A 14,719-nucleotide genomic window follows, 5' to 3' on the forward strand; every position below is an offset into this window, starting at 1 on the left:
ATTTAAATGTAAAAATCTTAAACCTACTCAAAAAACACAATTTTAACTTCAAAAGACAGCATATATTGGCATAAAATAAGTATGATAATTATATTATGTTGCAAGAACAAACACTGATGAATGTAATACATTGTATGGAGAAGAGATGAGAATTCATTTATTCCAGTTGCTATTTAATTCAACTGTATGAGCTGTCCAATTACCAATTATTAGCTTACTTTATTTTAAAAAAGCCAGGTCATAAGTAGGTAATAAGCTTAATAACCTAATTTTATCATTACTGAACTGGGAAGAACAGAATATTGTTTAAGGCTAATGTTGAATGAGAATGGTAACATTTGTGTTAAATGTTTTTATTATTACATATGTGCTCATACCTTCTTTTATTCATAATAATAACTTGTGTCCTTGCTATACCATCTCTGAAAATATTTAGAAATGCTCTTTGCAATCCAGGATGTGTTCACAAATTACAAAGGACTGGTTTGCTTAGAAGTGCTATCCATACATTTAATTTGTTTCTCCCTCTTGAATTTTCCATAACTCATAAATCAGCTATATAAACAATTCAGATGTATAAATAAGCTCAAAATTTATATCTAAACAGCCAAGTCTATATGGTATTAGATAAATTATTAGAACTTTGGCTAATAAATTAATGACCAAGTTTCAACACAACATGCTTCAAACTTGCTGAACTGGAAATAAAGCATTTACTATGAAACAACTTCCAACAATATGAATATACAATACTTTAATTATTAAATAGAAGAACCTACATTTAGAATGGCAAGTGGTTCGTATTCAATTTCTTCATCTCCCTTTGGTTTCTTAAGAGTTAGAGGACACTGAAGATACCTGAAGTTATATTCAATCTGTACAGAAAACACATACAAGAGTGGTTTTTTTATGACTATACTGATATACTAATATTGATTTATTACTTTCAATTAAAAAAAGAAATCAAGAGAAAAATGACTACTGTAGCAGAATAACTTGTGTATTTATGCAAATGGACACATGGTAATACTCAGATAATCCACCAAAATTAAGCATTTGACATGACCATCTATGATTATTGGTTTTAATTTATTTTAGTGCTGATTATAAAAGTTAAGGAGTTATATATTTTTGGCACTCTAGTAAAAAAAAAAGCACAATAAAGCAGTCATTTTCCAAATCATCCTTGACTGCTTTTGACACAATTGTGAATCTTTATAATTTTAATCTAATTCAAAATTAGTACAATTGGAAGAATATGGTATGATCTGAAATATATTATGATTCCCTAACCAACGTACATTGGTTATGTACATTGCTGTAAATTACTGTGGAAGCAAGAGCAGACAGGCAGGTATCTGGGGTAGTTATCTCAGTAGGCACTAGTATAGTGATACTCAATCTTTTTAGTTTCAAGGCACCCCTCTATAACTTTTCTGAATTTTGCAACACCCCAGTTGAGAATCACTGAGCTAGAATCTAAATTCAGACAAGATATGGACGGGCTCCTGAGGCTAAAAAAGTTGAGAATCACTGTTCTAGCTTGACAAGATTCATAGGTTCATAAATGTTAGGGGCAGAAGGGACCTCAGTAGGTTATCAAGTCTGACCCTTTGCCCTGGGCAAGAAAGGGTAGCATAAACAGAACCTAACCCTGCTTTTTTTCACTAATCCACCCTCTCCCTATCCCCCATCGTGTACTTGGGTGGTCATAAGCATGGAGTCTGCTCCTGTGAGCACTCACATGCAAGTAATTGCTACTACAGTACCCTCCTCCAACAGGCCCTGGGAGTGTGGGAGGAGCAGAGGGAAAGCGTAGCTCTAGCCCCATGTCTCTCCATCTCCCTGCCCATCCACAGCCTAATGAGCTGCTGGGAATGCTGGGGCAGCCCAATACCAACTTCCAGAAAGCATAAGAGGGCAGGGATGGCAGCAGTGGTGGCAGTTCTTAGAAGAATACCTATAGGTGCCTCTGAAGTGGGGCAAGGTGCCAGATGAAGCGAGATTATTTGCCTCCTCACCCAGGGACTCAGCAGCATGGCACCCATAAAGGGATCTGGTGGCACCCCAAGGTGCTGTTAGGTCCCAACTGCAAATCACTGTCATATTACAATACCTTGCAACTCAGTCATGCCACAGCCTTGAACCTTGGGTCTTGGCCTACAAGACAGGCAGTAATTTCAGCCTGCACCCTGTGACTATCCAGCCAGGCTGCTCAACGCCAGTGTGAAGTCTCTAGTAGGGCCTAATCCTCTGCCCACTCCTTGTCCGCAAAGTGGCTGGCTGGAGTCAGTTGACCCGCCACTTTCCACATATAAATCTCTGATTTGGAACAGGAAGTGTCTGGGTAATTGACCCAAGATCGCTTTAGTGCTTCCTGTTTCTTAGCTTATCTTTGTTTCTGATCTCTTGTGTTCTTGATTCAGTCCATCCCTGGATTTCGCTCCTGGATTGACTGCCTGCCTGGCTTTCTAACCCAAGTTGACTTCCCATTCCACTTATCTATCCAAGCCCTAGTCCCTTGATCCTCAGGTAGCCCCAGGCCTGGCCACCCAGATCCTGGCATGACAGTAACACTTATCTTGAGCTAACAGCTTCTCAAGATTAAGCTGTAATTCACACTAGTGTAGTTTTACCACTGATTTTCTTAGGATAATTCTACATTGGATTCTAGTAAATTACACCAGCATGGGACCATTTGTCCTGTATTGTGTTCAGCATCTTCAATTACCTAGAAATGGGAGTGCACAGGGAAATTTCTGAGTTTGTAAATGGTACTAAACTATTCCAGGTAGTTGAATCCCAAGCAGACAGAGAAGAGCATTAGAAAAATCTCACAAAACTAAGTGAGTAGGCAAAAAAAAGACAGACAGATGAGGTTCAAATGTCAAGAAGTGCAAGGTAATGAACAAGAGGAAAAATAACCTCAACTTCACATATGCAATGCTGTGGTTTGAACCAGCTGTTACAACTCAGGAAAGATACTTTAGGGCACTTATGCACTTACTTTTTTGTCCCACAACACACGTAGTATGAATTTTTGCATATTAGTTATTATGCTTAAATGATAATAGTATTGAATTGATAAACCTCTGTAATTTTATGAACAACTGAAACTCCATGTTGTGCTTGCTTGACATGAGTAGATGAACTTCTTATGCCCTGTGTATGTGAGTGTCTGTGTGAGAAGGTGAATGGTTGAACGAGCGGTAACTATTTGCATGAAAACAGAAGATTTAACTGACTATGTAAGCAACAAGGCACTGATGTATAAGTTACCAGACAGTAAACTAATTAAGCTAATTAACGGATGGCTAAACAACTCATCTGTAATCATGTGCAAAGAAGGGATTTTGCATATCCTGCCATTTGAACTACACAGTGCTTCAAGAACGTAATGCTTCAAGGCAAAGATCAAGATTAAGATACCAACAGAGATACCAACTTTAATTAGAGGTTGTTTCTTCTTGTCATCTCAACTTGAGTAAAGACTGAGCATGGAAAAACCCCAGTGCTGAACAAAGATTTGAAATCCCTATAAAAGTGAGATGCAGACCAGCGAAGACGGGGAGTCTACTCTTTGCAACCTCATGGAGTACAGACATGCATGCCTGTTCTCCCCCAGCTCCTATCAACATCAATAAGTCTGGACCCAGCCATCCAGTGCTAATATTGTAACATCTGCTGGTAACTATAACATCTTACTGGAGTGGTTTCGTCTGTATGTCTGTTTGTATGTATGCTCGTGTATGCCTTTGTATGACTGGTGTGTTCAAGCTTATGAATCTGCTTCATGTAACCAATAAACACGGCATTTTGCCTTATCCTCCTTTTAAGGTCTCACTCTTAATTTGAGCTATTACGTAACACATGCGGGGATCCACTGCTTTGGAGCTGACTCTAGTAATCAAGTCTGTGCTACATGCAAGCTGATACAAACTGTGCTGCTGCATGTTTCTTCCTGTATAAGTATGAAAGGTCAAATCTTTTCAACAGTTTGTCTGTATGCTGAATAGATGACAGTGTCATTGCATTTGAAAGGGACCTCAGCAAGTTACATGATGTAGTGTACCCCTGATTAACTCAGTGTACCCCTGATTATGTAGAACTGCTTTATAAGCTCCTGTCTCTAAAAGGCTGCATTGCACAGAAGTTTCTCCCCTCAGATAGACTATGGATTTTGAGCACACACTTCTTTCTAATGAGAATTCTGACTTCCTGAATCTTATCGTTTGCTTTTTACCCCAAACCAGAGCCGTGGTATTTCATTAACACGTGCCAGCACATTTATAAGACTGTGACTGTATTAAAGCTCCTACAGGCAAAATTGTTGACTATGTATAGGATCTGGGGGGGCAAGAAGGATAGCTGCCCTGGCACTTGATCCTCCTTAGGTCCACACTGCTTGTTGGTCCTTACCCAGCCCCCCCTTTCCTGGTGGTCCACTTTCACCTTGGTAGTCTCTGCCCTCTGCCTTGGGGCTGTCTTCTGGTACCTATAGCAGGTAAGCACACTCAGGCACCCCTGTCCATGGCCTCCTCCACCCCTATATCCACAATCTGGTTCTCTGGTTACAAGTCCAAAATGAAAAAACACAAGCCAACTACTTCACAACAATCTCTCTCAGTCAGAATAAAGTGTTTCCCATAGGCCCTATGTTCCATAGGAGCCCTCTTACCTGCAGCTCCCCAGGGCAGCTTTTGAGGACTTATTTTTAACTCCAGCAGCTCCTTTCTCTCAGGCTCCTTTCCCTCCTGTAAGCAGAGGCAACCCTCTGTCCACTGATCTTATATTCCCCAGCCCACTTAATTGGCCCTTCTGCCCCTTTCCCCTAGGGTCAGATGTACTTAGTTGCTTCACTAGCTGCCTGACCCCTGGTTTCTTACCTAAACAAAGCCTCCCTTTAATGTAATGTAACAGGCACAGGCTTTCTGATACACTACATTAAAGAACATTACGATAGTCTATGACAACAGTTCCAAAGAGTGTTAACACACTTGGACAAGAGACAACAATATTTTACCCCTAAAACCTGCTATGGCCTGATCCTGCAGCATCTGACATCAGTGAAAACTTAGCTATTCAGTTCAAGAGGGCAGAACAGTTCCAATAGGGAGTACCAGTAGCTGCTTTTACTATCTGATATGCACCACAGACTGACAGAAGCGGGGCCAAGTAATAACTGGTATCCACCAGACTGCTTAACAGCCAGGTGACTGTGCCTTGAACACTCTGGTACTAGGGAGGAAATTGGAGATTGTAATGATCTACATCCTCAAGAAGTCTGAATCAGTCATTGAAAGTACATGAAGAATATGATAAAGCAATAGATCATTTACACTGCTGCCTTAACATGAAATTTGAGTTGAGTTATATAGGAAAGGTGTGTTGAAATACCAATTACTTTGAATCTCAATTGGATTGAAGTGCTTCTGTTAAACCTATTCCATCAGGTATGTAAGAAAATGTATTCACAGAATCATGGGGGGAAAGTAGGACTGGAAGATAACTCAGGTCACGTAGTCCTTTTCTCAAGGCAGGTTCATCCATGTCTAAAAGCCATTCCAGGTAAGTGTTTGCCTAACTTGCTCTTAAAAAAAACTTTAGGTGGAGATTCTACAACCTCTCTGGGGAAGTGGGGGTCAACTTTTCCAGCAGGTGTGCCACAAATTAGCCCCCACCCTCCCTGAGTACCACTCCAACTCCTTTCCATTACCTAACCTATTGCTCAGCTTTGTGCTTTCTCCCTGGTGTTCACTGACCAAGCTGCCACTCTGCTTTCTGTCGTGTGCTTACTGCCTGCTTTGATGCTCCGCTTCCGCTCCCTGCCTTATTTGCCACTATAGGCATAGGGAGTGCCTGGGGCTGCACATGCACCCCCAGAGAGTACTGGTGCCTGAGAGCGAGCGCTCTTGGCTTTGGTGATGGGCAGGGGACCTATAGCAGGCATCTGGCTGAGGGGGACCCCCCTCACTGCCAACACTGCCACTGCCTGCAGACAGTCCCCGCTAGGCCTGCCCTCGCTGCTGACACCTGCATTAGCACCTGCATTGCTGCCTGAGAGCGGTCACCATGCCCTACCAGCCTCAGGAGGCACGCATCGCCTATGACTACAGGCACAGACAGAAGTGACAATTTTTGCCCAATCTGGCCCCTAAAACCACTCTGCAGCCATGACCAAACAAAAGTGCATTACCTGAGGGTTCAGATGAAGGCACTCCAAATTGAAGTGCCCTCAATAAGTTCTGTCTGCACTTACCAGGAGCAAGGCTCAGCTGGCACAGCCTAGCACTGTTTTCAGAATGGGGTGTGGGAGGAGGGAGCAGAGGGAGTTTCTTCTGGGGGTTGCCCAGCCAATGCTGGAGGGTGCGATGGATGGAGGTGGGGGGCTCCAATCCACTCAACTCCTCACCTCAGCATGGCTGGAGAAGCCCTAGAACAGACCTCCCTCCACTGCCCTCCTTCCCCACTGTCCTGACAGAGCACAGGAGCCAGGAGAGGGGCTAGAGGACAGATGTTGCAGACACAGTCTCTCCCCCCAGATCAGCTCCAAAGTGGAGCTCAGCCACCCACCCACCTGACCCAACAACAAACATCTGTTGGTTTGGGAGGGTTGGTCTAACTTGTTGAAGTTCCTATGAAGTGTGATGAGTTACATCAAGGTGCTGCACTTCTGTCTGTGTCTCCTCCCCAGTCTGCTACATGCCATACAACAGAAGCTGCCTATGCCACTTGTGGCACCCATGGCACTGATTGGCCACCCCTGTTCTAAGTAAACTTTTCCAATGCTTAACCACCATCTTAGAAAGTTCTTTTAAATACCCAATCTAAATTTCCCTTGCTGCAATTTAAGTCCATTACTTCTTCTGCCATCACCTGAAGCCAGAGTGTAGTCTATCTCCAAGTTCTTTATAACCAGCCTTTAGCTATTTGAAGACTCTTACCAAATTCCCCTTGGGCTTCTCCTCTAAAGACTAAATAATCCCATTTCTTCAAACCTTTTTTTGTAAATGATCCTTAGGCCTCTAACCATTCGTTGCTCTCACCCAGACTCTTTCTAGTTTGTCCAAGTCTATCTTGAAGTATAGTACCCCAAACTGGATGAAGGATAGTAAAAAGAACATTATTACTGGATGCAATTAGGAAGGAACTGATAATTACAGGATTTTGGTACTATTATTCTTCATAAAAAGATAAACTTATTCTAACAACTGATGGAGTGATATGTAATATTTATTCTGATACTGAAAGATTCTTGACAATCACAGAATGAGACTAAAATTCAACCTTTGGTGAATTTCATTTTTTACCAGAATCATTAAACAATTATGTAAAACATTTTAAAATGGTATTAAAACTAAAAATTAATCAAGTTCAAGTAGATGCTAAATCATTTTCATACTATCCAGATTTTAACTAAATAATCCATCACTAAAGTGTTACTACTAAAATATTGCCAGATACATTATAAAATGTCTCACAATAAGAAAAACATCAGGAACTAAAATGTGATCACTTTAATGAAATAGTATATTTCCTCTACTTACATAGAAGTCCCGGTTTGTCTTTTCTTCTGAAGACTCAGACATGCAATTGTCCAAAACCAACTTGGAAGGTAAAAAAAATATGAACTATTGATAATTAGGATATAATTTAAGAAAAGCAAAATGAAGAAACTCTCAGAAGACAAGAGAGAGAGTTTCCTTGGGTACAGATACACCTATACTTTAGCCATTTTAAAAAAGGAGTGCTGCTGCTCAGCTGCACACATCCATCAGCTTTCATACTGTAACTGTTATATTTGCATGATTCTGTAGCAAAAAAGTTAGCTAAATTACTCCAACCCTGACTCTGAATGAAGCAGAGTTAAAGCTGGAGTGATCTGCTATGCCTGCATTGCTATAAAATCATACAGATGTACCAGTTACATAACCCAGCTTATACTCATATACTTTAATATTTAAATATAAATGTTGTATCGGTCTATACCCTATAGCAGCCATCCAAAGGGAAACAATTATTCTAATCACCCTTTACAGCATGCAGTGATGCATAGAGAACTCTTGTATTTGTACATACAAGTTAATTAATGAGAGGTTTATGTGATTTCAATAGGCATGTGACAATTTGCATGTGCAGATGAAAATATTTTATAAATATATGCCAAGCATACAAAAACATAGGCATATTCACTCACAAGATTTAGGGCACATTTATGTAGATTTGTCAAAATTTACCTGTGTGTGTGAATAGCCCTATAAAAGATTTTAGGCCCGAGTCTCCTCTTACATACTTAACTTTTCTGCTTGCTTATCTCCATTGATGTCAAATTGCATAAGTAAAAGGAAATAAAGAGAAGTTGCTAATATTGCATACACTGAGCTAAGCTACCTGAAATACAATAATACTTTTTCATACAATAAAAAGAACAATAATACTTTTTCATACAATAAAAAGGACAATATAACAATTCTGTGTACTGATGTAATTTTTATTTAACAGTAATTAATTGCATTGTTTAAGGCAGTGCTGGAAAACCTGTAATGATGCTGCCACTTAACTGAATTTAGGAAATGAGGTAAATTCTTAGCGTATGGAGTAAAAACTCTTACCTTAAATGATTCAGGAAGGTACTCGACCATCTCTAACAAAGGACACTTATTGGCACTACAAGAGTGCGAAAATGTTGTCACAGCTTCTTCCCATCTGCAAGAATAATTTGAAATAATGGAAAATGAATTCTATACTCATCTCAAATGGATAAACAAACCAGATGCCAACTTTCTAATGGAAGAAAAAATGATTATCTTTAAATGGTAGGAATTATTACTTCAGAAATTATTCTACAATTTACAAATCATAATAGATTCATGTCACAAAATGGACAAAAAAGGTCTATAAGAATAGCTGAGTATCATCCCCAGTTGCTTTCCTAAGAATGAGGAAAGCCTCTTGTTTATGAAAGTATGTGCCTATACTTTAAGAAGAAAGAATAATTTAGGCCTGTTATCTATTTTTGGCACATGCAAAAAATCTTCATTAGCATTTTTTCATTAGATTTTTGCAAGACATGAGTCCTTCTTAAGAGCAATATAACCCTGAACTCATTATGAACCCAGAACTGATGGTGGAAACATGTATCTTTGGCTACAAGATCATACAGGTAAAATTAAATATTGGTAATTACTTTTCTATTTAGCATAAGAGATGATGAGTAGGAAATGGTCCTACTCTATTTGTAAAATTAACCTAACACATTTAGCAAAATGATGTCATATATGAATGTATCCCAACCAAACTACAACCTAACTCCCAGATACTGCAATTTTTGCAACAGTTTAAAATAGCAATATAAAATTAAATAACTTAAATTGTTTGATTTGTGCTTTAACTTTGGTTAAGACTCTTATTATATACGTAAAACATTTTTTCTTATCCTTTTCCTCTTAGCTTCCTCAGCAGAGGCCAATTATCTTGGTTTCTTGTAGGCCCTGAATAATCATCCTGACGTGGAAGGAATTTGTTCCCTATGGCTGATGTTTATTACGATTTTACTACTACTTTTTGATTTACATTTGATTATGATAGCATACATCTTTAGAATATGAAAAATAGGTCAATCTTATTAAAATACTATGTATTTTAACTAAAAGCGGAAAAAAAAGACAGCAATATACAATAAGTACTCGAAAGTTTTAAACTGCTTTTATGAACCTTACCTTTTATTCAGAATGATCATAGATACAACATCTTTTTGCCTACTGTGTATTGCTTCATGAAAAAAAGAAGCTACTGCTTTGTTCAAAAGTATCTTGGCACCATGGTCAAGAAGTAGCTTCACTGCTTTTGGATGTCCTTCTCTTGCAGCAAGGTGCAGAGCTGTGTTCTTTTCAGAAAGACAACATATCTAAACATTATTAGAAACCCCATTTGTGATAAGCGTTAAGCGTATAAGTTAGTTTTCTCTATCCCTACCAAAGGGTCAGCATTTGCTCTCTGTTGCAGTGTGCGACTCCTGAATAAATTAGTTGGTGCTGCATAAAAAAAAGTATATGATTCCATGGCCTTAATTCCATATGCCTGCAACCAAAATACCACTAAAATCTGAAAGTATAAAGCAATAAAGGGAGAAAAATCTCACACTTACAGGTTTTTTTACACCTCCTAGAGGTTGGGTATTCACCTAATTATAAATAAATTTAAACAACAGGTATTATCAATAAGGAAAATATTAAAACTAACTCCTGTGAAATATTATCTTAAATTCCATCTATTATAATCTGTAGCACTGAAACCAGTCTATTAACAGGGTACCATACTCACTTGGATTAAAAAGTCCAAGGTTGGTAAACACAATGTATTTGTAGGGTTGTGTATTTGAATGGTCAAACAAAGTTCAGTCAATTGACTTGTCAAATATTGGTCAAAAATTGTAAATTGTAAAAAAATGTTGCCAATAGGTCCAAATAATACACAGAAAAAGCACACATTTTCTATCAAGAAATGTGCTAAAAACAGTAAAAAAAATTCATATTTCTGACAAGAAAACTACAAAAAGTAGGTTTTTATGTAAAATTGCTATAATCCTTGACTGGTCAAAAACTATGCAGTCAATTGACTGATCTTAGGTAGTCTGTGCCATAAAAAGGAGTAGTGAAGACTGACTCCTTGGGACACCGTCTCCATCTGGACCAGCACCATGCCACACCACCTATCCACCTAGAGGCCCTTCTGGCAATCCCACTCTGGACAACACCCTGCTGGAGAAGACCCTGACTGGCCATCAAAGATCAACTCACAGCCCAGGATAGGTAGCTATCACCCCCACCCTCTCTTCAACCAAGGACTTAGACTCTGTTTCTCTTCCCTACCTGGGTTCCAACCCTTCCACTGAGTCTCTTTCTCCTGCTACCATTGTGTGAGTGTGTGGGGGAACCAAGCTGTACATTACAGTGTTCATTTAATAATACTGTTATTTGGATCCCAGAGTTGGGTTTTGCTTTACTACGGCTCTGGTCCTGCTTCACTGTCTGCTCCTCACCCCTCTAAGTTCTGTCTCATTTCTCCCTCTCCTGCTTCTGGCTCACTACCACCTCCAACACCTGTCCCATGCTCCTGTGGCTCCAGCCATCCTGAGCTCCTCTCTGCCTGCAAAGCCCTGTTTCTTTCCTATTTCCTAGCCCCACTGCCTTTTCCCCCCCGATCTCTGCCACTGCTATTGCCTCATCCCCACTGCCTTTTTCCTGCCACTTGCTCTTTAGTTACCAAGCACCCCAAGCATAGGTACCACAGGCACCAACACACACACACTGTCACCTGAGTCAGTGTTCATCCTGTGTGTATATGTGTATGTATTGTGTATGATTTCGTGTCATTATCATTAGGTTGTGTATGTGCTTGAATTGGTGATAGGTGTGCATGCGTCTAGGCTGGTAATTTTGGATGTGTGCTCCTGAGTTGGTGGGGGTGTATGCACCTAATTGATTTTTGTGTATGCACCTAATTGATTTTTGGGTGTGTATATGTGCAATTGTGTCACATCCTCCTATCTAATAGCGCAATTTTGAGATCCTGAGAGTTGGCCTGGCCCCACAGGACAACACAAGGATAATCACGGGCATGGAGAGACTTCCATATAAGCAGCGCCTAAGCAAGCTAGGATATTTCAGTTTAGATAAAAGATGCCTGAGGGGGGGGAATACAGAGAGATCTACAACTCATCAGTGGCATCGACAAAGTAAATAAGGATTTACCCATCTCTCACAATAGGGGATATACAATGAAATTACTAGGAAGTAGGTTTAAAGGAAACAAAAAAAAAGTTTTTTCATACAGCATGTTACTAACTTGTGAAACTGCCACAAGAGGTTATTGAGTCTGATGATGAACCAGGTTTAAAAGAGGTTTAGACAAATTCATGCAGGTCTATCAGTGGGTATTAAATGTTAGTGGCAGCCTGGATTAGCACTTTCTATTGCTGAAAGCCATAGGGGAAACAGGGCAGGAGAAAAATCAATCTGGATAGGACGTAATACCCCTAAATACTCCTCCCCTTAGCATCTACTCTTTGCCACTGTGAGATACAGGATACTGGGCTAGATAGACCTGTGGTCTGACTCAGTATGGCATTTATGTTTTTAAACAACAGACTGAAACAAATAATGTTGTATTGCTACATACCCCTTCTTCATCCACTTTGTCTGTACATTTTGCATTAGTATCTAAAATTATCTGCATTGTGCGTGTGAATCCTCCAAAGGCAGCATGGTGCAGGGCTGTCCAGCCTTTATAATCACTTTTGAAACAGCAAGTGTAAAATTATAATAAGAATGTGAATGACCTATTGTAAAATGTATAGTAATTTAACTGCATCTTTAAACTCATGGGCCAAATGAGTCTCTCATTTGAACTAACTTATCCAGTATTATTACTCCATTGATTTCAATGTCTGTTTTGTTTTAATTTGTCTTCTACTAGTGCAACACTTAATGAAAGGGTTTAATTGTGCAAAAAATAACTGAGGCCCATAAAAGACATGAGTGTGTTCTTCTGGTGTGCTATTGGCTTCATCAAATGTCCCTTCAAAACAAGTTACAAGATCCAAGAACTAGTACCTAAAAGCTGAGGCAGTATCAGACACTGTAGGGCTGTTGAATTCTGTGTTTAAGACAACTGTCATGTAAAACATCGTAAATACACAATTTTAGTCTACTAGCATTATTTGATTATGACACCTTTTATAGACTTGGTCACAGTTTTTTTGGAGATCCAGTACTTCTGCTTCAGAGCCAGATCTAGTAACCTGAATATCCCAGGACCAGAAAACTGGGAAGAACCTAGGGACTAGTCCCCATGCTGGGGCTATCCCTTGGCAGGTGGGGCCTTGAGTTGGGAGCTTAGAAGTATGAGGAGTCTTTCTCTAGGGCACTCTACCTGATGGGACTGCAGCAGACCCTGAAAACCCCCAGGCCCCCAGTGCAGTAGTTTGTTTTCCAGATAATCTAAAACAGGGGTGATCAGCCTGCAGCATAGGTACCAAGAGTTTCACTGGGATCTCTGATTGTGGCATGTAGCAGACTGGTGCGGGGACAGGCAGTATAATGGCAGACAGGGCAGGGAGAAGAAAGGAGAGCCGCAAGCAGGGAGCACAGGGCAGGGAACAGAAAGCAGAACAGTTGATTGTATAGGGCAGGGAATGGCACCGAGGAAGGGTGTGTACCTAATTTGTGGCATACCTGCCAAAATGGTTGGCTTCCACTGGTCTATATCATCTGGGACCCTGAAAGTACTGGGAACCTAGCTTTGTTTCTAGACCCTAGACAAATGACCCAGGGCTGGAACTACATAAATTCTAAGGTTTGTGGCTCTGTAGGGACAGTCATGCTAAAACACCCAGGTTTTCTGTGATGGTACCAGAAGCCCGGAAGCCCTAGCTATAACAGGAGCTTAGCTCCTAACTCCACTGGGAGCCTGCAAATCCTAAAACCTCTAACTGCAGCTAAGATTTTCAGAGTGTCCAGGCTCCTTGTTGAGGAACTAAGACTCAGACTGTCTGGGCACCACAGATCCTGGGATCTACCTGCCCCTTTTCCCAGCTGTTTGGTGAAATTGAGGTTTGTTTTTTTTTCTACACGATAATATATTCACTTGAATACAAGTAAATTCTCCCCCACTTCTTCTTCCCCACCAATGCAATCAGTATGGGGAAAAAAGCCCCTCATCTTACACTTGCATACAAGGAAACCTAATTAAATACACTCTGGGTGCATCCATGCATGCTATTAGCATGCAGTAATAAACTCTGGTACTTATCATATATTGCACCAGAGTTTATTGCTTCTGGACCTAATGTTTGAACATGCACATGAGATGGCAACATGTTGAACCAAGTCAGAGCAGCCCCAGGCAGGAGGGGGTTCAGGGCTCAGCATGCCTAGCCTAGGGCTGCTCAACATGCTGCAGAGGGGCTGGCTGAGGCATGAGGGTGCTCCAGTGTGAGGCTAGCCAGCAGGTAGCCCCTACACTGAAGCACTATCATGCCCCAGCCAGCCAAGGCAGTGTCTACATGTGCACTGCTGCACATGAAAAAAAACTTTGCAACAAGATAGTACTTGTATTTTACTTGGCAAGAAACATCTCATGCAGATGCACCCTGTGTATCATTAAACTGCTGCTAAAAGCAGCACATGCTTAGTAATGGAAACCAACTGTGAAGTTGATTAAATACAGCCAACACTGAGCATTTTTGCCTATAGGGGGCAAACATGCTAATGGGAACCTTTTTTTTCTGGTCCTTAAAAAGAGTAGTGGGTGTTCCTGACAGGGAACTGGCACCAGGCCTAGAGGTACCACATTACCAGGCCAGCACTGGGAGGACCAAAGCCAACCTAACACCCTCCCACTGAAGCCAAAAATGCTTGATCTTAGCAAAAGGAATGAAATGCTGATGGAGACCTTTTTTTTTTATTTATTGCACCGCTCCTGGAACCACTGTAATACCAGGCCGATGCATGGAGGGGATGGAGCAAGCTCCAGTTCCACCTCCCAACACCAAAAATCTACTCAACATAGACCTCTTATGGAGAACATATTAGGGACAACCACCTGCCCTGGGGAGCCCACCTACATGGTCATAGTGCTTCCCCTGGAGACCTTTTTTTTTTTTCCTTTTTTTTTTGTTTTTTTGCACCGGTCCTGGAAGCACTGCAATACCAGGTCA

At 40.6% G+C, this 14,719-nt stretch overlaps 1 protein-coding gene across 1 annotated transcript in view; it reads right to left on the bottom strand.

The window, feature by feature from the left end:
- Positions 1 to 14,719, bottom strand: part of TRPA1 (transient receptor potential cation channel subfamily A member 1) — a 67,661-nt gene that overhangs the window by 17,090 nt on the left and 35,852 nt on the right. Inside the window, exons 13-17 of the mRNA XM_019543795.1 lie at positions 12,181 to 12,295; positions 9,720 to 9,886; positions 8,613 to 8,706; positions 7,548 to 7,607; positions 780 to 875 (exon numbers count right to left, since the gene is read on the bottom strand). Coding sequence (XP_019399340.1) covers positions 780 to 875; positions 7,548 to 7,607; positions 8,613 to 8,706; positions 9,720 to 9,886; positions 12,181 to 12,295 — 532 coding nt within the window. The remainder of the gene's footprint in view (positions 1 to 779; positions 876 to 7,547; positions 7,608 to 8,612; positions 8,707 to 9,719; positions 9,887 to 12,180; positions 12,296 to 14,719) is intronic.

This window comes from Crocodylus porosus, unplaced genomic scaffold, assembly GCF_001723895.1.
Source record: "Crocodylus porosus isolate Cpor-Errol unplaced genomic scaffold, CroPor_comp1, whole genome shotgun sequence".
NCBI lineage: Eukaryota > Metazoa > Chordata > Crocodylia > Crocodylidae > Crocodylus > Crocodylus porosus.